Source organism: Schistocerca piceifrons, chromosome X, assembly GCF_021461385.2.
Source record: "Schistocerca piceifrons isolate TAMUIC-IGC-003096 chromosome X, iqSchPice1.1, whole genome shotgun sequence".
In the NCBI taxonomy this organism is placed as follows: domain Eukaryota; kingdom Metazoa; phylum Arthropoda; class Insecta; order Orthoptera; family Acrididae; genus Schistocerca; species Schistocerca piceifrons.
Window position 1 is genome coordinate 307711807 of NC_060149.1, and position 22714 is coordinate 307734520.

Below are 22714 nucleotides of genomic sequence, written 5' to 3' on the forward strand. Positions count from 1 at the left end.
AAAGCTCGAAGTTAGGGGATATATAATTAGAAGTTGGTGGTGTGGTTCTGTCAACTTCATAGTAACACAGTTATAATACAGGGGTATAAAGCTAGAAGTTAGGGGATATATAATTAGAAGTTGGTGGTACGATTCTGTTGAAATATTCATAAGGGTACAAAGCAAGGGTTCTGGAGGAATTGAAACCACACTGACCTTATTTTGTAGGTCAATCTGTATGGCTGACACTTAAGTGTGAACAGAGTTTATGTTGTAAATCATGGTTAGTAATAAGTGGCAGTTATGTTACTAAATTGATTGTATATAGCATCTGTACTATTTATTATGACACGAAGAAGTTTGTAATGAGGTAGCAATTGGGTGGTGACTAGTCAAACTGGTATGTATGAGAGAATAAGGTGTCTTCACTATGTTCCTAGCATATGCTATTGTGTATGACAGTGGATTGTATATATTCAGCTAAGATAGACGCTTGTTGGATTTTGGCATTCTATCATGAGCTGCCTTTATATTTAGGGGTGCTAAATAAGTGCTTTAAGATTGATACCTCCATCTTCAAACCAGGCTTGCGTGGTTCATGTGTGGGGGGAATAATTCTGGTAGGTGACGTAGCTGCATCTTTAATTTACCTATAATCTTGTTTACTTCTTTTTTTATGTAAAAGGCTTCCGAGTTTCTGAGACTCATGAGCTTTCAGAACTAGTTCGTATAACTGCTTTGAAAGTGCTCAAATTGTTTCCTCTCATCATACCCACCAAGGTAACAAAAGCAAAACTCATGGACATAGACAGGTGCAGGAGAGTGCCAGAAACTAATGTGACAAATAATAATGCTTGGGTAATTAAAGGAGCTTGTACAAATCAGAATGAAGGGCTTGTACAGTTTCCATATCATCCTTCAGGGTATGAGCTCAAAAATTTCCTTTATGTAAGACAGTAGCTTCCATCAGAAGAATGGAACTGTACTCGATGGTGGTGAAGAATTTGCATTTGTCAAGGTGATTCCAAGTGTGATTGGTATCCAATGTCATGACCATATTGACCACTCTAATGTCTATGCAAATGTGATAAGCCTTTTCTCCATTACTAAAGGAAGCAGTGGAAAGTGAGGTTGGAATATCAACAGTTATGGAAATGATAGATTGTTGCTCACCGTAAAGATGACAGGTTGAGTTGCAAGCAGGCACAATGAAAAGACTGTTACACATTAAGCTTTTGGCCAAAGCCTTTATCAGAAAAGAAAAAAACACACATGCATTCACACAAGCAAGCACCTCTCTCTCTCTCTCTCTCTCTCTCTCTCTCTCTCTCTCTCTCTCTCTCTCTCTCTCACACACACGCACACACACACACACACACACACACACACACACACACACACACACACACACACACACACACACACGACTGCCCTCTCAGGCTGCTCAGGAGCTAGTGTATTCTGGGAGGTGTTAGAAGTATGGAGAAAGGTAAGTCACTGGATTGTGGTGATGCACTTCCCTCCTTCATACATCTGCAAACTGAAGAGCAAGCTGGGGATTCCCCACTTTATCTACTCCTCTACATCACAAGAAGCTACTATGGAGTGCTTCACAAAGTTATACCGATCCTCCACAGTACACCTTATGAATCATTGGCGACGCAGTGCACAGGCATGCCAGGGCATGTTTATTTTCCACAAAGTGTTTTAACACTACATGTAATGCAGATATGAATCACTAATAATATTAGCACAAGAAACACATATCAACAGAATTTGAGATCTCTTCACACCTTCCTGCACTGCTAAGAAGAAATTGATTCTTAATCATCCTATATGGCAGCTGCAGTGTTTTTGCGGGACAGGCAATTTTCACTGTCACGGGCACTGCTTGCTTTTCAGTTTACAGATATATTATACCTCACCAGCGTTTCCTGTCTGTCTTTTTTTTTTTTTTTTTTTTTTTTAGAGAAAGTAACTTCACAGAGCCTGTGGAGTTATTTTAAGTTTATTGAGTGAGCGTTTATTTGCACTTGTCAAGTGGGCTCTTATGTAACTGTCAGCTGCGTCCCATACAGAAGAGCATATCCCAAGAGTAACTTGCTGTCAGGATGTATTTGAAAATGCCGGTTTCATTGTCTCCACTACCATGTTTGGAATACTTTTCACAGTATGAGGATTATCAAATGATGATCCCAGCCACAGTTCTCCCGACATGTGAAGAGGCCCAGAGCCTTCAGTTGTCTCCCCCTGCGCTCTGCAATAGAAGTAGAACACCTAGGTTTTATGTGTTATGAAACTTTAGATATTTCAACATAAGTCAAGCAGTGCATTACAGCAAATTACTGTTCTAGACATGAACACAATTAGTCCAATTCCACCAGACACATTCACTACCATCTTGGAAGATATATTGTGGATAAATGGTATGTGGCTCCACTCAGTGCAGCCCATTCTATAAGCACCAGCAATTCCTGAATGTAAGAGATTTATGCAGTCTACCAGTAGCACAATTAGTAGTGAGATAAGTGCAGTAACTGTCTGACCATTCATTAATTCATCACCAAGTGACTACAAAATAATTACATGGCTTTACAATACACTTTACAATACAGCAGCAAGGTGCCACATTTACTATTCCAATTCCTTTCCCACCAGAACTACATAGATCTTCGACAACATCACACTTACAAATTAAGCACTTTTCAGCCGTCATTGACAGGAACGTGTTTTTGCGTAGAAGCTCACTTAACAACTGCAAATAAGTAGCCTACTCATTTAATAAACTGAAAATAACTTCACTATATAAACGTGGTTAGAGAAGTTATTTTGTCTGTTCACATAAGAGAAATAGACAGGAAATGCTGGGGAGGTATAGTTTGTTCACAGAAAAGTGTGCATTGGTTGAAATGGAAGAAATTTCCTTTTCTGGAAAAACACTGCAGCTGCCATACAGGGTGAATTGGAATCAGTTTCTCCTCAAACAGTGTAGAGCAGTGAACAGAGGCTTAGGAAGATTCTGTCCGTGTACGTTTCTTGTGTTAGTAACCATCCCCTGTGGGCATGCCTTCACATGACATGCTGTGGGGGGTTGGTATAACTTTGTGAAGCATTTTGTATTTGCATCTTGTGATGTAATGCAGTAGATAGAGTGGGGAATCACCTGCTTGCTCTTCAGTTTGCAGACACACAAATGTGGGAAATGCATGACCAAGTGACTTATCTTCCCTCACACTTCTGACTTCCAACCCCCTTTTCCACACTATTACATGCCCAGAATACAATTTACTCATTAATATGATTCTCCTGCAGTTAGATGTGACACACACACTTAAAATTTGTTTATAACCCACTTCATGTAACAATAAACATCAATTTTACACCAATTAAAACACTAGTTTTAATAATCTGCTAATTTTCTGCCCCTTGCAACATGGAAGCTATTAGTCCCAGAGAAAAAAAAAATGATTTGGAACCTTTTTGTAGGAGATTTAATGTGGTTTACTTTTGCACTCCGAAACATTTTTGGTAGATGTTCCATAAAATTTCAGACATGGAGCTACATAAATTCAGCTTCTTCTTCTTCTTCTTCTAATATTTCGGCTGAATACCTCCAGCCATCTTCAGAGTGAGCCAGGGTGACTAATGCTCCATCATTTGCTCCGTCCTTTTACACCCGAGGACTGCGGCTGAAGGTACACAAGGCGCCAGAGACGTTGATAGGCCACATATGCATGGAAATTAAATCTGTGGCTGTGCAGTCATTCCACATGGTGATATTGATGTGTCATGGAGTGCTGCACCATTGTTACGTCTTTGTGATTTAATTACAGAAATTGGTGGATTCCATGATTTGTCCAAGTTGTAATTGGGCCATCCCAGCTCGACCATCTTCAATTTTGATGAAATTTGTACAGGATGTACCTGAGGGCCCTACATGGACTTAGGCAAAGTTTCAGGCTCACCTGTAATTTGGTTGAGGTGCTAGAACCATTTTCATGAAGACCACATTTACAGAGACCGAAAAGTCGCGAAGAAATCTTCAAGTTTGGCATTCCACTATTCCTAATATAAAAGAGCTAGACCCTTGCTTCTGGGTATAGTGGTACAACTTTGTGTGCATTACACACAAATGTTGCAAGTGGAGTTCAGAAAGCAATGCATTTAGCGTAATCTTAGTTCAAAGTGGGCAACAAATCATGTCACGAGAAATTTGCACCATAGTTTAATGAGGCATAAAGTAGTGGAGAAAGTGCACTATGGACCTGGGCTTTTGCCAAACTACTGTCTGTCTGGGTGTTTAGTATATCACAAATTTTGGCCTGGCTTGTGTGTTCAATTACTGTGCTACCATCCTGTAAATTTGCTAAAAAACATGAATGTATCAAAATATACCCGTATTCAAAGTCATGTATCTCAAAATGGACACCTACCACATTACATTCATTAACACCATTCAACAGAGCACGTTTCATTCTATTAGAAAAACTTATTTTCATTTTGGTGTCTCTTTGGGTAAGGTGCAAAAAATTCGCCTAAACTATTGACTGTTTTGGTAATTTGGAAAATCCTTGCGTTGGTCCATGGTGGCTATGGCACTACCAATCTCAGGACTGGTAACCGCATTGCCAAGGGGCCATGCCCAATAGCCATGCAAGGTCAGCCATGGGTGGGTTTCTTTACTGCAGATTCCCAAGCCTGAAACTGGGTGTCTAGCAGGTTCCCAAGCCTTTTTTTGGGTCTCTCTTTGGTTCCCAAGCCGTCATACAGAATTCTTCAATTGTTGAATGTTTTAAATTTTTTGCTGAAGTCCAAAACTATTGCTTCCGGCAAACTGTATTGCTGCCCTGTCGTTGAAGCACCTGGGACTGGTATGACTGCAATTATCTATTGTTCTAAGATCCAGCATATGTCTCTTCTAGTAGGCCAATGAAATGATTGAGCAGCTCCATGAGGATGCATGAAATTAATCAAGGCATCTTTTTCTTCACATTGAACTTCACAGATATTTCCTATCCACCATTTTCCATCATAAACACAAGCAACATACTGGCCAGGTTGTAGTTCATTAATGGCAACATATTTAGTAGCAACTTTAGCATGTTGGTTAACATTTGCTATAAAGGACAATGTATCATTTGATACTCTGTGAGTCTTAAGTTGCTTTTCGTCCACGAGACTCAGAGTGCCATAGACACAGGTTCACAGGTAGATGCCGTGTTTCTTGACTTCCGCAAGACGTTTGATACAGTTCCCCACAGCCGTTTAATGAACAAAGTAAGAGCATATGGACTATCAGAACAATTGTGTGATCGGATTGAAGAGTTCCTAGATAACAGAACACAGCATGTTATTCTCAATGGAGAGAAGTCTTCCGAAGTAAGAGTGATCTCAGGTGTACCGCAGGGGAGTGTCATAGGACCGTTGCTATTCACAATATACATAAATGACCTTGTGGATGACATCAGAAGTTCACTGAGGCTTTTTGCAGATGATGCTGTGGTGTATCGAGAGGTTGTAACAATGGAAAATTGTACTGAAATGCAGGAGGATCTGCAGCGAATTGACGCATGGTGCAGGGAATGGCAATTGAATCTCAATGTACACAAGTGTCATGTGCTGCGAATACATAGAAAGATGGAGCCCTTATCATTTAGCTACAAAATAGCAGGTCAGCAACTGGAAGCAGTTAATTCCATAAATTATCTGGGAGTACGCATTAGGAGTGATTTAAAATGGAATGATCATATAAAGTTGATCGTCGGTAAAGCAGATGCCAGACTGAGATTCATTGGAAGAATCCTAAAGAAATGCAATCCAAAAACAAAGGAAGGAGGTTACAGTACGCTTGTTTGCCCACTGCTGGAATACTGCTCAGCAGTGTGGGATCTGTACCGGATAGGGTTGATAGAAGAGATAGAGAAGATCCAACGGAGAGCAGCGCGCTTCGTTACAGGATCATTTAGTAACCGCGAAAGTGTTACGGAGATGATAGATAAACTCCAGTGGAAGACTCTGCAGGAGAGATGCTCAGTAGCTCGGTATGGGCTTTTGTTAAAGTTTCGAGAACATACCTCACCAAAGAGTCAAGCAGTATATTGGTCCCTCCTACATATATCTCGCGAAGAGACCATGAGGATAACATCAGAGAGATTAGAGCCCACACAGAAGCATACCGATAATCCTTCTTTCCACAGACAATAAGAGACTGGAATAGAAGGGAGAACTGATAGAGGTACTCAGGGTACCCACCCTCACACACCGTCAGGTGGCTTGCGGAGTATGGATGTAGATGTAGATGTAGAATTGGCACCATACGGTGATGGTCTCTTGTACCAGACACTGTACATCCATCCTCAAAATGTTTCTCTTGATCAAGTTTTGCATCTTCAATAATTTCTTTTTTAATATAAATGAATTCAATGTCATGAACATTTTTTTTCAATATTTATACAAATTGGCCCATGGTGGCTATGCCACTACCAGTCTCGAGACTGGTAACCCCATTGCCAAGGGACCACGCCCAATAGCCGTGTAAGGTCAGCCATGGGTGGGTTTCCTTACTGATCAGTTGGTGTTAAGATTTGGTTGTCAGTCGGGCGTTGGAGGCTAGCTCTTGCTGCTAAACGCTTAACTGTACCCCCAGTTCCATCACATGGTGATTTCCCATGGCTTGTTCCGAAAAAAATTCAATTCTGCAGTAATGCCAAAATCTTTTTGATGATGGCAAAGATTTACATAGCTCTTAAAATTTTTGTACTGTGCCACAGAACCATCGCTAAAATAATGAATCTGCTTAATTTCTTTAAAAATGCACTTAAGGGATTTGATCAAGTACATTAAAAACACATGAACTGCAACTGTGTCATGTCGGAGGCAATCACTGATTATGCAGTAGCTGACACACTTTAGGTCTTCATTACCTTTGTAGTAAATGACAAATGTATGTATTGTAGCTCGACTATTTTCCCAATGGAATCCCTGCACTGCATCTTGGACAACAAAGGAGTAATTTTCTGCGAAATCCATTAATATAATGAATTCTCCTGGTTTGAGACCTTCTTTAGTGAACTTCAAATGCTTGCTCCGATGCTTTGCAATGTAGTTGTGAGTAGAAAGGGCCAACAGTTTTGTAACTAATAGTTAAATAAATTCTTCAACTGTCATTTCTCTGGTTTCAAGTTTATCTCTATGAGTGTGAGTCTATTGTTTGAACTGAATTGTATCCTCAGGATCAATATCTGCAAAAGCGCTTTCCAAATATTCATTTAGAGCTTCTGTTCCTGGACACATTTCACAGTGATGAAGCATGCAATTCTTTGTTTCCAAATTACAGACAATTTTGCTCAGTAAAATTTTGTAATCTTCTTTTATTGGGCTATGTGCTAACATTAGTTTCACACTTTGATGTATTGTGCAGACACGAACTGAATGTGAACCATCTTGTGCCTACAGTCACACACCACTTTGGCCTTAATTCACAAAATTTGGAAAATCCAATTTCCGGTCCATTTTTATTGCAGTACACAGCAAACATTTCTTTTAAGTTGCTCAGTAATAAGTATTTCTGTTTTTTAACTTTTTCTCCATCTATCCGAACAGTAATACAGTCCATTTTTCCTGAACCAATCTGACTAAACTCTTCTTCATAAAAATGTTCTGTGACTCCTGCCTTCACATCCTCGGAAAGCTTTTTCCCACATTTACCTTTGGGCTGTGCCAATATTCCCTGTTCAGCTTCTAACTTTCTAGCCTCCCTTACCATTCTTTGTGAAACACAAAATTCTTCCATAGTCTTTTTGATAGACCAGCTTTGGGGAACTAAGGTCAAAATTGGAATTTTCTCGTTATTATTTGATATATGTAATTTTTCTTTCAATTCTTGGATCAGTTCGATGTAATCTGAACAAGTCAATCATTGATTGCTTGTGAATGGTTGCTCCAATTCACTGGGATCAAGTCCTCGCACTTCTGCAATTTTCTTAATAATTGCACCTTCAACTTTATGTATTTTGCGCTTTGCATATCCTTTTGTATCCCTTGCACCAATTTGTTGAAATTTTAATGGTGATATTCCAACAGATGTTAAGCTTGTATTCAAATTGTGACCAACATTAGTCTCATTATCTTCATCTGACTGATATGTAACATCCATTTGTGAGTATTTCAGTGTATCAAATTCCTTTCTACAGGAAGGGCACATTTTTTGGCCTGGTTTAATATCGGACATGGTTATCCTTTTTAGTAGGTCAGGTGTTTCTATGTTGATTGAGCGCAAGCTTTTTCGTGCAGTGTGGTTTTTCTTGCCAAATGGGTTGCAGCATGATCTTTGCAAAAATTCAAATCTTTTTAGTAGTATAGCTTCATGATGGAAGCACAGTTGAGTATTTTCGGTAGAGTGTAAACCACACCATCTAGTAAGTAGTTTTTGTTCTTCTAAGGAATGTTGCTTTACAGCTTTCAGTCCTTTTACGGCACTGTATGTCATTAAATGGCATGGGGAATCAGTATTTCCAAAACTGCATACATTAAATTGATCTTGTTCTTCCAGTTTAGCAACAACTTGATATGCTTCAGACACTAAAAGGAAATTCTCAAGTCCTAAATAAAGAAATGAAATAAAATTAATAAGCATTCAGATTCCCAAAAATTATGTAGCAGTCTCTAGTACAGTTAAATGGTTAAATTTAGCAATGAACCTGTCACAAACAGGTTTAAAATCACTTAATAAACAGCAAAATGAATATTTAAACAATGAAGACATAATCAACAAAATACCAAGTTTTAGGTGACATTTTTGCACCTTACCCAAAGGGACACCAAAATGAAAATAAGTTTTTCTAGTAGAATGAAATGTGCTCTGTTGAATGGTGTTAATGAGTGTAATGTGGTATGTGTTCATTTTGAGATACATGACTTTGAACATGGGTATATTTTGATACATTCATGTTTTTTAGCAAATTTACAGGATGGTAGCACAGCAATTTAACACACAAGCCAGGCCAAAATTTGTGATATACTAAACACCCAGACAGACAGTAGTTTGGCAAAATACCAGGTCCGTAGCGCACTTTCTCCACCACTTATGCCTCGTTAAAACTATGGTGTAAATTTCTCGCAACATGATTTGTTGCCCACTTTGAACTAAGATTATGCTAAATGCATTGCTTTCTGAACTCTACTTGCAACATTTGTGTGTAAAGCACACAAAGTTGTACCACTATACCCAGAAGCAAGAGTCTAGCTCTTTTACGTTAGGAACAGTGGAATGACAAACTTAGCAATTTCTTCATGACTTTTCGGTCTCTGTAAAAGTGGTCTTCATGAAAATGGTTCTAGCTCCTCAACCAAATTACAGGTGAGCCTGAAACTTTGCCTAAGTCCATGTAGGGCCCTCAGGTACATCCTGTACAAATTTCATCAAAATTGAAGATGGTCGGCTCGTAGCCCTAGGACACTTCATGTGGAATTACCCAATTAAATCACAAAGACTTTGTGAGAGTGCAGCTCTCCATGACACATCAATATCACCATGTGGAACGACTTTGTAGCCATAGATTTAATTTCCATGCATATGCGGCTTATCAACGTCTCTGGCGCCTTGTGTATCTTTGGCCGCGTACACAGTGGGTCGGTCCTTGAGTGTAAAAGAATTGAGCAAGTGCTGGACTGTTAGTCACCTTGGCTCACTCTGAAGATGGCTGGAAGGTATTTAGCTGAGATATTAAAAGAAGAAGAACCTGAATTTATGCAGCTAAATGCCCGAAATTTTAAGGAACAGTCTTCACGCCGCAATAATGTGAAGGTGCACATTTTTGCTAGAAGTCACGGTATTCAAGTTATGAAAGAAAAACGTAAAAAAGTGACCTTTAAATGCCCCACCTCAATGCTCACCCCCAGTTCAGGATTTTTAGTATTGTTTTCATGGTACTTCCTGCTACAACTGTACAAAAATTTGTAACTACTCAGTTTTCCCCCCTAATTTTGCTTCATTGACTGGATTATAAGAGAGGGACAGTACACCAGACAGTAAAACCTTCCTGCTGTATCAGTTGCCATTGAGAGTGTCTTCAATACTTAAAAGTGGAAACAGCTTCTTACATCCAACAGTGTTACAAATCTAACAGTATTAAGACTGTTCCCTGTGCTACTTAGCAATTTAAGGTGCCAGCTTGCAATCACTGTAAGATGAAGTGAGACTTGGAAGTTCATATGTTCAATTGGTGTAGCATGCGTAAGACAGAGCCAGTATATCAATGCAGACAGGTCCAAACTTATTGCACTGCCACAGTGTTAAAACAACACTCAAGATGTAGTTTCATCATCCAATACAGCTGTATAAATAATATAGTGGCCATTACATACTCTGGTAACTTTGCATTTCCCATTACCCTGTTGTCACTGCATATGACCACTTTTCTATTCACTGGTTCCACACATCCATCACTATCATTGCAGCATGCCCTGTGGGGGTGCAAAATGTTATGTATGACCAACCCATTGCCAGAGACCAATTGTTCCATCCTATTTGAACCCTAGCAGATGCTTATATTGCCCAAGTTAATGTTAGTGATGCATTCTAGCACTTCCTTTATGGTTTCTATTTTTTTGATGGATCTTCACTGCCTGAGCTTGGCTAAACACGGACCCCTTGGATAATACAAGTGATGGCATTATTCGGACTATATGTGCCACTTTTGTGTAATCTTAGCCACTTACCACTGATATCCTGTTTACATATCTTCAGAGTTGGGATCCATTAGGGCTATTATTGTGAGATGTTGTAATTTTCACAATTATTGATCTGTGTGAAATAAAATCATCATAACTTCTGAATGGTTTGTGTTAGCGCATTGAAACTGCATGGTTGGCTGCGGGGCACGGTGGGAATTAGTATGAACTGTACAATTTGCTTTAGGGAGTAAACCCACTTTCATTTGGATGGGTTCATCAATAAGCAATATTGGCACCTTTGGGGGACTGAGAATCCGCATTTCGCAATCGAGAAGTCTCTTCACCCTCAGCGGGTAACTGTGTGGTGTGCAATGTCCAGACACGGAATAATCAGTGTGATATTTCGTGATGGCGCAGTGACTGCCGAACAGTATCTGAAGGTTTTGGAAGATGATTTCATCCCCATTATCCGAAGTGACCCTGATTTCGACAAGATATGGTTCATGCAAGACGAAGCTCAGCCCCATCAAAGCAGGAGAGTGTTTGATGTCCTGGAGGAGCACTTTGGGGACTGCATTCTGGCTCTGGGGTACCCAGAGGCCACTGGCATGGGCCTCAATTGGTCGCCATATTCTCCAGATCAGAACACATGTGACTCCTTTTTGTGGGGCTATATTAAAGGAAAAGGTGTACAGCAATAATCCCAAAACTATTGCTGAGCTGAAAACAGCCATTCAGGTGGCCAACATCAGCGTTGATATTCTGACACTTCAGCGGGTCGCGCAGAATTTCGCTATTCATCTGTGCCACATCATCACCAATGATGGCAGGCATATCGGACAGGTCATAACCTAAATCCGAATATCTGTAGTGACATTTACATGTTGAATAAAGTGTGTGGGCACTGTGGTTTGTAAGTAATTTAAGTTTTGTTTTCAAATAGTTCAATAATTGTCACCCTGTATATGTATACAAAGTGTAATTTTTTAATAATCATCAGAAATCAAAGTGGGAAACTTTTTCTGTAATTATTTTGTTTTGGTTGCTGTGACCATTATCACCTTAATTTTTATATGTTTATTTTCTTGTGTTTCTTATATTTCTCTTGCTTTGATTTCTTTTTGTGAGTAATTGCTCACTTGTGCATTCTTTATGAAATGGACATTTTTAACAAAAGGTAGTTTAACATTATTTTAAGAACTGTTCTACCAACTGTTTCATGAGATTAGTAGAAAACACAGTAAACTTAACTCATGGCAACCACAAGCTTCAGTCACAATTCATGCAGAGCACCATAAATATGAAGGTTTAAGAAAATGAAGCAACAATCACATGCTAGACATTCTCCATGTGGATTTCTTCCCTGTTTCTATTTCCTCTTGAAAAAGTTAGTACTTGCTGTACATGTCACCTCAGTAAAACAATGAAAAAGTGAAAGGTATAAGCAACAGAATAAAAATAATTAACCTATGGGGGCATAGAACCACAAAGATATGTTTTTTTTAAAAAAAGATCTATCGTGCTGTATCTGTGCTGCTCCATTGCAGTGTGAAGAGTGTCACTAGGTTGTTACATTGTAGACCAGTCCACTACCATTAGAGATTTAGTTAAAAGGTAATATTGTTTGTGAAAACAAGCTTTGTAAGCTCTTTGTCTGAAGCTCATTGCATTAGCTTACTATATTCATTGTATTATCGTATCAGCCTGCTCTGCTTGGCAAATACTGGTAGAGGTTTTTTTCCTCATTTTACAGCATACAGTGCTGCAGATTTAGTGTCTCAGTTGCAGCCAGCTTATATATAGCTGCCATGAGCTGTAAGTGCGGATTGACTAATTTTTCCAATTATTGTGACAAAATAACATTTTGTCTCTGTCAAATAACAAATGGTGATGTTTTATTGAACGAGTCAGTCATAATTAATTATTCTTTGTAATGATTGTATTTATGTTAACTTTTGTAAAGTAAAGTTTGGGAATGTGGTGTGGCTCAAAGACGTGCTATAAATAGTCATCTTCTACAGCCCTTCCCCCTACTTTCCACCCGCCCTCCACAGCTCCCCCACTCTCTCCTCCCTACCCGTGCTTCATATTATACTATACAATCTTACTTAAACAGTGCATCACAAAAATAAAAACTGATTAACTGAAGAGTCACAAAAGATGCAGATAAAATCATTTTGAGAACCATTCTAATATTTTCTGCTCATCTACTACAAAACCGCTATTATTCTCCAGCTACAATTGGCATCGTGGAAGAACTTTTCTATATTTTTTTTATACCCTCAGCATAAAATTCTTCCACATATTGTCTCAGTTTCTCTAAAACTGAAGTTTTCAATGCTTCACTGTTTTCTAGATGCCAAAAGGGAAGGTGTTTTGTTTCCTGAAATATAAGAAGAGGTCTGAAAGTGGGTAGGGATGTAGGGGGTATCATCTTAAAAAAAAATTGTTCTTATGTTCAATATTGTCTGAAGTTTGCTGCAGGCGGAAGAGTTTAGGAAAATTGTTTGAATTGGGAGTTCCAGATCTCTGCTTTCCACATTGTTGTTTGTAAATGGCATTGTGCAGTTACAGGTGTTTGATGGTACACTCAGTTAGCTGCAGACACAGTGTACCATTTGAATTGGGAAATTAAGTCACTGCTTAAGGTTCCCCTGTGATTATACTGTTTATTTTTGCAGCACTGGCACACAAAGACAAAGTGAAAATACCAGGACATATGTCTTCTCCCAGACAGTGAATTTGTGCATGCTACTGCGACAACTGATCACTGTAGACAGTTTTAGTTGGACAGATGAATTCTGACATTTCATATGTGCCTAGTATGTGTTGCTGATTGCTCAGGGCCAAGCAAGTGAAACTGTCTTGTAATGTCCCTTTTTCATCATCTATGATTTAGAAGTGGATGTATACCGATTTCATATTTAGCTACAATCTTGAGTTTCCTCTCTAAATATTGTTGTTTTTTGCAGAGCATAATTAGGAATTAACCTTGTGTATTGACACTGCCATGTAGACTTTTGGTGTTTTCTTTGTCATATTTAGGGCTGATTATATAATCGTCACTGACTGGAGATAAGTTTTGATCTTAGTTCAGAAAAGGAACCTAGTTCACACACTCGCTGTGTTCTGTAACACTAAATTTATAACAACTAAATGAGGCCTGGTGTTGATTTGAATTACTGTTAGATGCTCTTGGCAACACCACTAAATCAGCTGTTGACATGGTTATCATACTTCAACTGCATATATTAATCATAGATACACAGTAAATAAAACGTTCTCGGTTTTCAAGCCACATCAATTTGAAGAAAATCCTTGAGCTTTCGATGACCATCTCTGCCCTTGTCGTCAGGAATTCACTGACTGCTGGGGCTGCTACGGTTTCTCGCTTATATAGGCATGATGACATCATCAGCAGCCAATCAGATAGACCCAATGTGGCACACGCGCATAAGTCAACCCGGGCAGAAAGTGGGGCTATTGCCTGTGGCAGCACCAGTGATATAGGTGCGCCAGGGGCAGGCGCCATGTTTGAAACTGCCGCTCCTGCACCACGCATCTGTCTTTGCTTTCTTTTGATGTCCAACGCCCACCCTCATGCCCTGCTGAGTGTGTACCCCTGTTCTTTGTTGAAAATGTTGTTGTTTAAATGAATCTCGGCTGCTTCCTTTATAACGGAGCCCCAATATGTAGATGCATGAGCCAACACTTTTGTATTGTCGAACTATATTTTGTGTCCGTTTTATAGGCATTGCTGCGCTCTGGCTGACGTGTCAAACTCCCTTTGTTTTATATGGCTCTTGTGCTCAGTACAACGCTCTGCAACCATGTGAATTGTTTGTCTGATATACGTGCTGCCACATTCACGGGGTACACCACACATGCCGGACACTCGAAGAGCGTTGTCGTCTTTAACAGTGCGCAACATATCTCGTATCTTGGGGGCGGGCCAGAACACCGGTCTTAGCCCACGTTTCTGCAGCAGACGTCGTAACTTACTGCTAGTTGCTCCTCAGTATGACAGGAATGCAGTAGGTATGGCCTCTTCTACTGATTCACCAGGTTCTTTCATCGGCGGCCATTGAAAGCATTTGCGATGTCTCTTTTGCTGTATCCATTTTCCACAAAAACACATTTTAAGTTCAGCAATTCAGATTGTAGGGGGTCATTCGTCAGAGATAATCTTGGCTCTATGAACCAACGTGTTCAGGACCGCTTTCTTGTGTACAGGGTGGTGGAAACTATTGGCGTTCAAGTACCGATCAGTGTGCATTGGTTTCCAGTTCACTGAATGACCAAGCTGGCCTCCTGCCTTCCGCTCAACCAAACCATCCAAGAATAGTAGCTCGCCATGCTTCTCCATCTGGACAGTAAATTTAATGTTGCGATGAATATTATGAGATGACGGACAGCACAGTCATGGGATCACCAGTGTCTCCAGCAGTCGCAAATTTCTTCATGGGGCACTTTGAGGAGCAGGCTCTGCAAACTGTGACATTATGGCCATCTTGCTTTCTACGATACGTTGATGACACCTTCCTGATATGGCCTCATGGTGAAGATACACTACAGCAGTTAGTCGATCACATGAATGGTGTCTATCTCAACATTAAATTTACTCTCAAGATGGAGAAGCACAAGAAGCCACCATTCTTGGATGTATGCTGTCGTGAAAGACTCCGAGAACACACAGATACACAGTGAGAAACTTTTCCACAGCCCAAAAACATTAAAATAATCAGATATATTTGTAAAGTAAACAAAAAGAAACAAAATAATTTTGAGTGATTAATTTTCAGTGATTAACAATATAATTTCCAGTGATGGAATACAGCACGCTGCTCAGCACAGTGGCTCCAAAACTCTAGGGAAACAGTTGTGTGATTTCAGAATATAGTGTTGTCATAATTATTTTTATAACCCATACCGTAAAGAATAAATCATTTGGCAGCTGGTAGTTCACAGCCACCTACGTGGAACAATCAATTTAACTGCCAATACAAACTGTGTTCTGGGTTTCAGAAATTTGCTGAGCATGATGAAAACTTACAAATTACAGATTGTTGGCAATGAATGTAGACAACTTTCTGTGCGGACGAAAATTTGAGTAGTTTGCCAGGTTAAGGACACTAAAGAAACTATTGATGCAGAAAGTGGTAGAGGTAGACTTTTGAATTGTGTGCTTAGGTAGAGCTGACATCAACCTTAAGGTTCTAAACTACCATAGTGATTTATTGGGCATAGTTCTGTTTGAGGTGGTGTATCCTTAACTTTGAGCAGACTTATCCATCCAGTTTAACTTTGACTCAAAACCACAATGCATTTTGCACTTTAAGAAACATTTCCAGATGCAAAAGAAGTAATAAGTAGGAAAAAAAAAAATCTTAGGACCGACTTGGAATTGAACCCCTATCCTTTGTTACTACAGTCTGGCATGTAACCACTCAGCCACCAAGAGACAACTTCCGTAAGGAATTAGTTGATAAACAAAATTTTGGTAATTGATTTATTTGTGCTTACTGTTTCTGTTCATCAATGCGTGTGCAGTTGTCACAGCAATTTAAGCACATGTTCAGTGTTTAGAGACTTAATGTTGGTTGTGTAATTATTGCTATTCAAGCCTAAAAAATATTTTAGTTAGAGATGTTTGATGATGAGCTGTCTTCCCAACATTGAGTCATAGCCTGATGTTACTACTTATTTTCAGTCTTGCTTCAGCTTCTTAATGTTGCTTTAGATAGTTCTCGTAATCCATTGTGTGACTATTCTCCAAAGGGAAAATATTACCATGTAGAAAGAAAAGAATTTTTGTTACCTCATTTGATACGAATCAATAGTACAGTTGTATTGGGAACAGAGCTGAATAAAAAATAGCATCCAGTCATTCATCTTTTCAAACATATGCGCAGTTTTATATACTGTACAAGGTAATAGCTAGGTACTTACGGTTTTTTCCTCTTCCTGTAATTTAGAATTTTACTAACTGAGGTTTTTATAAGTGTGAATCTGGTTGGTGCAGCAGATTATGTAAATGACATTATACTTCACAAACACACATAATTTCCCTTTTATTTGTTTGGTCTTAAGATTTTGTACAAGTGAATGTTGTGCCGAGATTATTGGTAATTTCTTGAGTTGTTTGCTGAGTCATTACTCTGTATTTTCAATTACTATGTACCAGACAAGACATTGGCCTCAGTATTTAGTCATTGTTATTTATCCTACAGAATTTTTATCTTCTACATAAAAAAATAGTCTGTTGTTTGTCTATGTGTTTTAATATACATCTTGAATAATTTATTGTAATATGTTTCTGCAGACATCACACTTTTAAATTCTAAACGATAATCCTGTCATTGAAAGCAAGGCATTAGAAAGTCTTGATCAGCAAAATGAAATGCAGACTTACCACTTTGAACTGATATGATTATTCAGCAAATCTGAAAGTAACTAATAGTGCTCTGATTTAAAATGAGAGCAGAAGATAATCCTCCACATTTCACTTCTGAAACTATAGCCATGAAAAACTGAAGAATTGTATGAATATTTTGTTGTCTGCATGAGCACATGGCAAGAAATGGAGGCTATTGATAAATCTAGAGCAGCTACATAGTTATTTCAGGACCAGTTAGCAATAAATTATCTTCAGATCTCTTTTACTAAGAATTTCTCTCCACCTTCCCAACAGAATCGTACATTTGAAACCTAATGCTTGAATTATCTGTCTCTTTATATGTGTTTTTATTGGCTATTTGATCATTGCACTTGAGTGATGTGTCTGTTTGTATTGTGTAAATTTTACTAACTCTGTTACATTGTCAAATTTTTAAAAAAAAAACTTCTGTTAATATACAATTTGTTGTGCATGTTTTAACCCAGAGTAGTTTAATGATCTCATTTTTTAATCACATTATCATTATTATACTCGTGTAAATCAAATGTCATCTTTATTTTAAAATTAAGATTTTTTAAAACATTCTTTGCTATTAAACTACAATACACCAGTCATAACAATTTTGTGTGCCATTGAGATGTAGAAATTATGCACTGAAAGATCTCATCAGCTAAGTAGTTAAATAATGGCAAAACGTTAATGTATTGCTAGTATTAGATTATTTTTATCCCCACATTATGTAATATTGTTTACCATGTTGTAGTATCAGCCTCAGTATGCATTTTCACTTATTCCGCACACATATTGTTAAAATCTGTGTTCCATTTCTGAAGTGGTGCACTATGAATTCATTAATTTCTGTAATGTTCCCACGTATTTTACTTTGGGAACCTGATGTGGACAAAGTGTTCAATTTTCAGGTGGCTTCTTACACCAAATATAGAATCTTTATATTTCTGTACTTCATATTCAAATTGCCCGTGTTACTAATAGGACAGTTTTTATGTAAGAAAATTCCAAATGTTCAGTGAATCGTGTTTTATGAATAATTTGAGCTCTTAATTTTTCTGTCTAATCATTACACAGTCTCACAAAAAGAGTTCGTGGTTTACCTGTAGCTGTTCAAGTTCTTAATACAAATTGTATAAGCAGGGTGCTCCTTTCATATATCATCTTCCAGCTGCCTTTTACACACCATTCTTCAAGGAAGTTTGGGAGAAGAAACCTGAAATAGAGCAAGCATTCCACATGGAAGAGCCGGTCAATTTGAATGACTGCAGTGAGGGCACATTGGACCACCAGTCGCGTCATCCACTTCCTCCTCCACGGCATGAGAGTTACCTTATCAAGACCGTTGAATCAAATGAAGGGTGAGAAATGTCATTAGTATAGATAAAATCAAGAGAATACTGGGAAGGAGGTTATTGATATTTCAGAATGGAATATAATTTACTTGTGTTACATAATACGTTTTCACATGTGCTTATGTTGAATAAAGAAATTTTTAATGACTGTGATTCCCTGCACCCTCCACCATTCCCCTTCATGGCTTCTATATCATACTTTCTTTATATTTAGACCTTGCTGATGTTACGCCTTGAGCTTATCACTTATTCAGTGACAGCATAACTGAAATATCTTGATGCTCTCAAAACATATTTAGTTGTGAGGATAGAGTGTCATATGATACAGTTTCATTGGAAAAAAATATATGATAATTCATCTCTGTGAGCAGAATCTGTTTGGAGTTCTTTTGCTGGAGATTTATCTGATATACTTCAGAAACATGATTTGCTTCTGTTACTGAGATAACTAAGTATACAAAAATGATGAGATATCCACAATCAATGGTCATAAGATTTACAAAAATGTGATTAGCAAGACAACAGTGGATGGCAATTGGTAGCTGAGAGCTAACAGATAAACTATCTTGAGACAGGTTATACTGTAATGCAACAGTAACTCACTGAAGGCTGGCCTGTGCCATACAAAAGGAGTGAAATTTTCAAAGAAAGGAAAAGGCACCTCATTTTTCGTAATGCAATGGTGTTGGAACCACTGATGTATAGATTGGTTGATTGCTGGAAACTCTACACTGGTTTGGTGTTCCTACTCCAAAGTTCTGTTTCATTAATTATTAACTTCTGTTTCTCCATAGAATTCATTAATTATTTTACTGTATACTACTAACTGTTGCAGTACCTGTAGTTAACACCAGGGCTGACATAAAATCTGCATGGAAAGTGCATTTCTTGATAAACTCCTGTTATGCCTTGTACAAGAATTGATTCCTTTGAATGTAACATTGCATTAGAACATTTCTGTGTTCTGTGATAAAGCCAACTTTTTTCACTCCTCCATCTCCTTCTCTCTCATTTTTTTATACTAAAATTTTCAATAGTGTTAGTGATCATAACACCAACTTTTAAATGCATTTAACATCATTTAAATATTAATGCAATCATCATTTTCTTATTCCTATTGCAATCCATTCCTTCCAGATGATTCTGGTGGTGTACTGTACCAGCCTTGTTGGTAGCTGTATTTGTTTGCTTACAGAAAACATTTTATATCCCTTTGTTATGTATGAAATGCATGTCCATGAAATTTTGTCTGTAACATTTTTGGCAACTGATTTAGCGTTTTGAACACTTCAGATTTTGCTCATTTTGTACTGAACTGTATAATATGATTTCTATGTGTATGTTGACAAAGTTACAAGCACATGTGTATTGAAAGAAGTAAACAGAGGACCACCAGAAGACATATAACATTTTGTAGTTAGTTGCAGTTCAGATTTACTGTAGCGTATCATTGACGAGGTAAATTTATAGAATACCTGAAACATAGTCTACTGCAAACCTGCTACATGTTGCTTTTTTCATTTCACTACAATTATCATCTAAAAGCATACTGTCAGACTGATATTTTCCAGTTATGTTTTCTTTTATCATCTCCATTATACATTCATCAGTACATACCTATATTCTTTGGAAATATTTCGTATAGGCTGTGTTGGACAGCTGTTACATAAGAAAGTTAAAAAATTGCATTATAAAATACTCAACTGTACCACTATTTATTTATTTATTTTTTACTGACGTCAATCGATTTTGCGCCAACATCAGACTATCTTCTGTCCTCAAAAGCAACTCAGCTATGCCTAATCACAACTGCAATACCAATTGTAACTTACAGACTGCTCCATTACTATTATTAACTGTCCGTGCACATCCTTTATGTCCAGTCAAGTCAACATCAAGATAATTTTGTTCACCTTGTTATCATGTTTTGAGCTGACAAAGCAGGGTACACACAACCATCTCTGATACTGACTGGACATAAAGGTTATGCATCGACACTTAATAATAGTAGTTGAACAGTCTGTAAGTTGCAGTTGGTATTGCAGCTGTGAGAATGCACAGCTGGTTGCTTTTGATACCCAAAGATGGTGTGATGTTGGACCAAAAATGATTATCTTCAATAAAAATAGTGGTAGAGCTGCGTATTTTATAATGCACATTTTAACATTGACATCCTTTATGCTGATTTTTTTTTCTTCGATGTTTTATGTAGTTATTGAGGTTAATATCATTTCTTGTAATTCTGATGTGTTTAACAAATCGTCCAAGTTTTAGTCTCTTCCTTTTATCTATAGGATCATACATTAGAAACAGAAATAAGGCATATCAATTAAATGTGCTGAAATAAGGTGAATGACTCATTGGTGATGAAATCAGTGAAAATTCAATGATACGAAATTATACCAGTACAAACCATCCAGTTATGCTGAACCTGGAATGTAATGAACTTGTAGAGGCAATCGAAGATCTGTGCTAGACTGAGATCTGAACCTGGGTTTTCTACGTAATGCCAGCAGAGGCCTTAACCATAAAGTTATCTGAGAATGTCTCCAGACCAGACTCAAACTTTCATTGTCACTGATATGTCCACCTATTATTTCCAAACACTACTATCAGAAATTTTCCCCCAGGGACAAATGAGAATAGCATTACTGGGTGAACGAAGTTGGAGGAACATTATGATCTACCCTGTCATGAGGGTTATGTGAAATGCACTGAAGTAAAATTAATGAATTGATGGAGATTAAGTCACTGAAGGTGCACAGACACTATTTATCAAAAGTTGATGTGCAGAACTCTGTCACTACCATTCTGTCAGTAGTTGACAGGTGTATTCAGTATCAGTATTGTACTTTCAGGTAGTAATTGTTTAACCTTTTATTGGCTAAGAGTATGAAATTTTATCAGTATTGTTTAAATGATGTCACTCTAATTCTGGCAAAATGTGTGGTTGAACATTATCTCAGCCAGTGTATAATTTGAATATAATGTAAGGGGACTGGACTTTGAACAGTAAGCATTATCACTCCATGTTTTGAGAGGACGTTACTCGTGATGTATAACACTTACAAAATTGTGATTTTATGTCAACACTGAATGACAGTAAGAAAAGCATAATGAAAAAAAGTGTTTGTTTATCTGTGATAACTTAATTATTAGAAAAAATAGTGTACTTGATGAATTTTGAAAGCAAATTTTATTTTTGGTGCCATTAGCCATGGCTTCTCTCAACATCCAAACAAATAAGTTATGAGTTGCAGCTGGTAGTTTGGAGTATATCTGAATGAACAACAAGAAATTATTTTACATAACCATTTTCTTTTCTTTATTTATTTTTCTAAGAAGTGACACCAGTAATGATATGTTATTTATCCAAATCCGCATATTGCCGGTAAATATTAAGCATAATACAAAGACCCCTCATAAACTTCATTTTGAGAGAAATTTGATGAATAAAGCTGAAATCATTGTGAAAATATATGTACATTAAATACTGAAAATGTTGTTTCTAGAAAATTAGGAAAAAAATACATTGTGACTTTTTCATGCCATATGGCTCTTTAAGTACATTCCACCTGCATATTCTGGTTGAAAAGCTGATTTTCTGTCCTTGGCAATCTTTTTCCAAAGTCCCGTCCTTCATCTGGACTCCTTGATAGTGGCTTCAACAGATACTTCTTCTTTGGTCATTTGCAGAAAATCAAGACAGTCAAAGATATTATCATGTTATTCATGTTAGATGCCTAAATTATTTATTATTTTAATCTTGCTAATCACACTATGTATTGAAACATATTACTGAAGTAATCACAACTGTTTTCAGAACTTTACAAGCAACTAGGACTGTTTTCAGTACTCACTGCCATATCCATCTGTTGAAACTTTCTTTGTGGTTTTTCATGCTGTCGTGTACACATTTGCCAAGCAATTTGGAATTTACAAGTTCCTTGTATATTTTCTACATTGACTGCATTCTTTTCCTGTTGCATCACTCAGCCACTTACACCATGAGGCCTCCCTTTTTGACAGAGTCCATGTAATGTGTTCTGGTCTGTAGTAAAAATTTAGGGTACAAAGTTGCCAATACAGTTTTTTTCTCATTTTGTGCAAATCCCCCACATTTCTTCTTATAACTAACTCATATAACTGAGTCAAATTGTTTATTTCTCTCTATGTAAGATTACAAGGTGTTCCATATGTAAGTTTCTTCCCACTGAAGTCTTTACACAGGTTTCTCAGCTTGGCTCCCATTCAGTTCTGAAAGGGTCCGGCTCCCCTATTTTAACATTATAACATGGTC

The 22714-nt window shown here is 37.8% G+C and overlaps 1 protein-coding gene across 4 annotated transcripts in view; it reads left to right on the forward strand.

Annotated features, from left to right (window-relative positions):
• Nucleotides 1-22714, forward strand: part of LOC124721237 (rho GTPase-activating protein 190) — a 301992-nt gene that overhangs the window by 113458 nt on the left and 165820 nt on the right. For all 4 annotated transcript variants that reach the window (XM_047246094.1, XM_047246095.1, XM_047246096.1 and 1 more), the window contains exon 16: nucleotides 18231-18420. In XM_047246094.1, the coding sequence (XP_047102050.1) occupies nucleotides 18231-18420 (190 nt within the window). The remainder of the gene's footprint in view (nucleotides 1-18230; nucleotides 18421-22714) is intronic.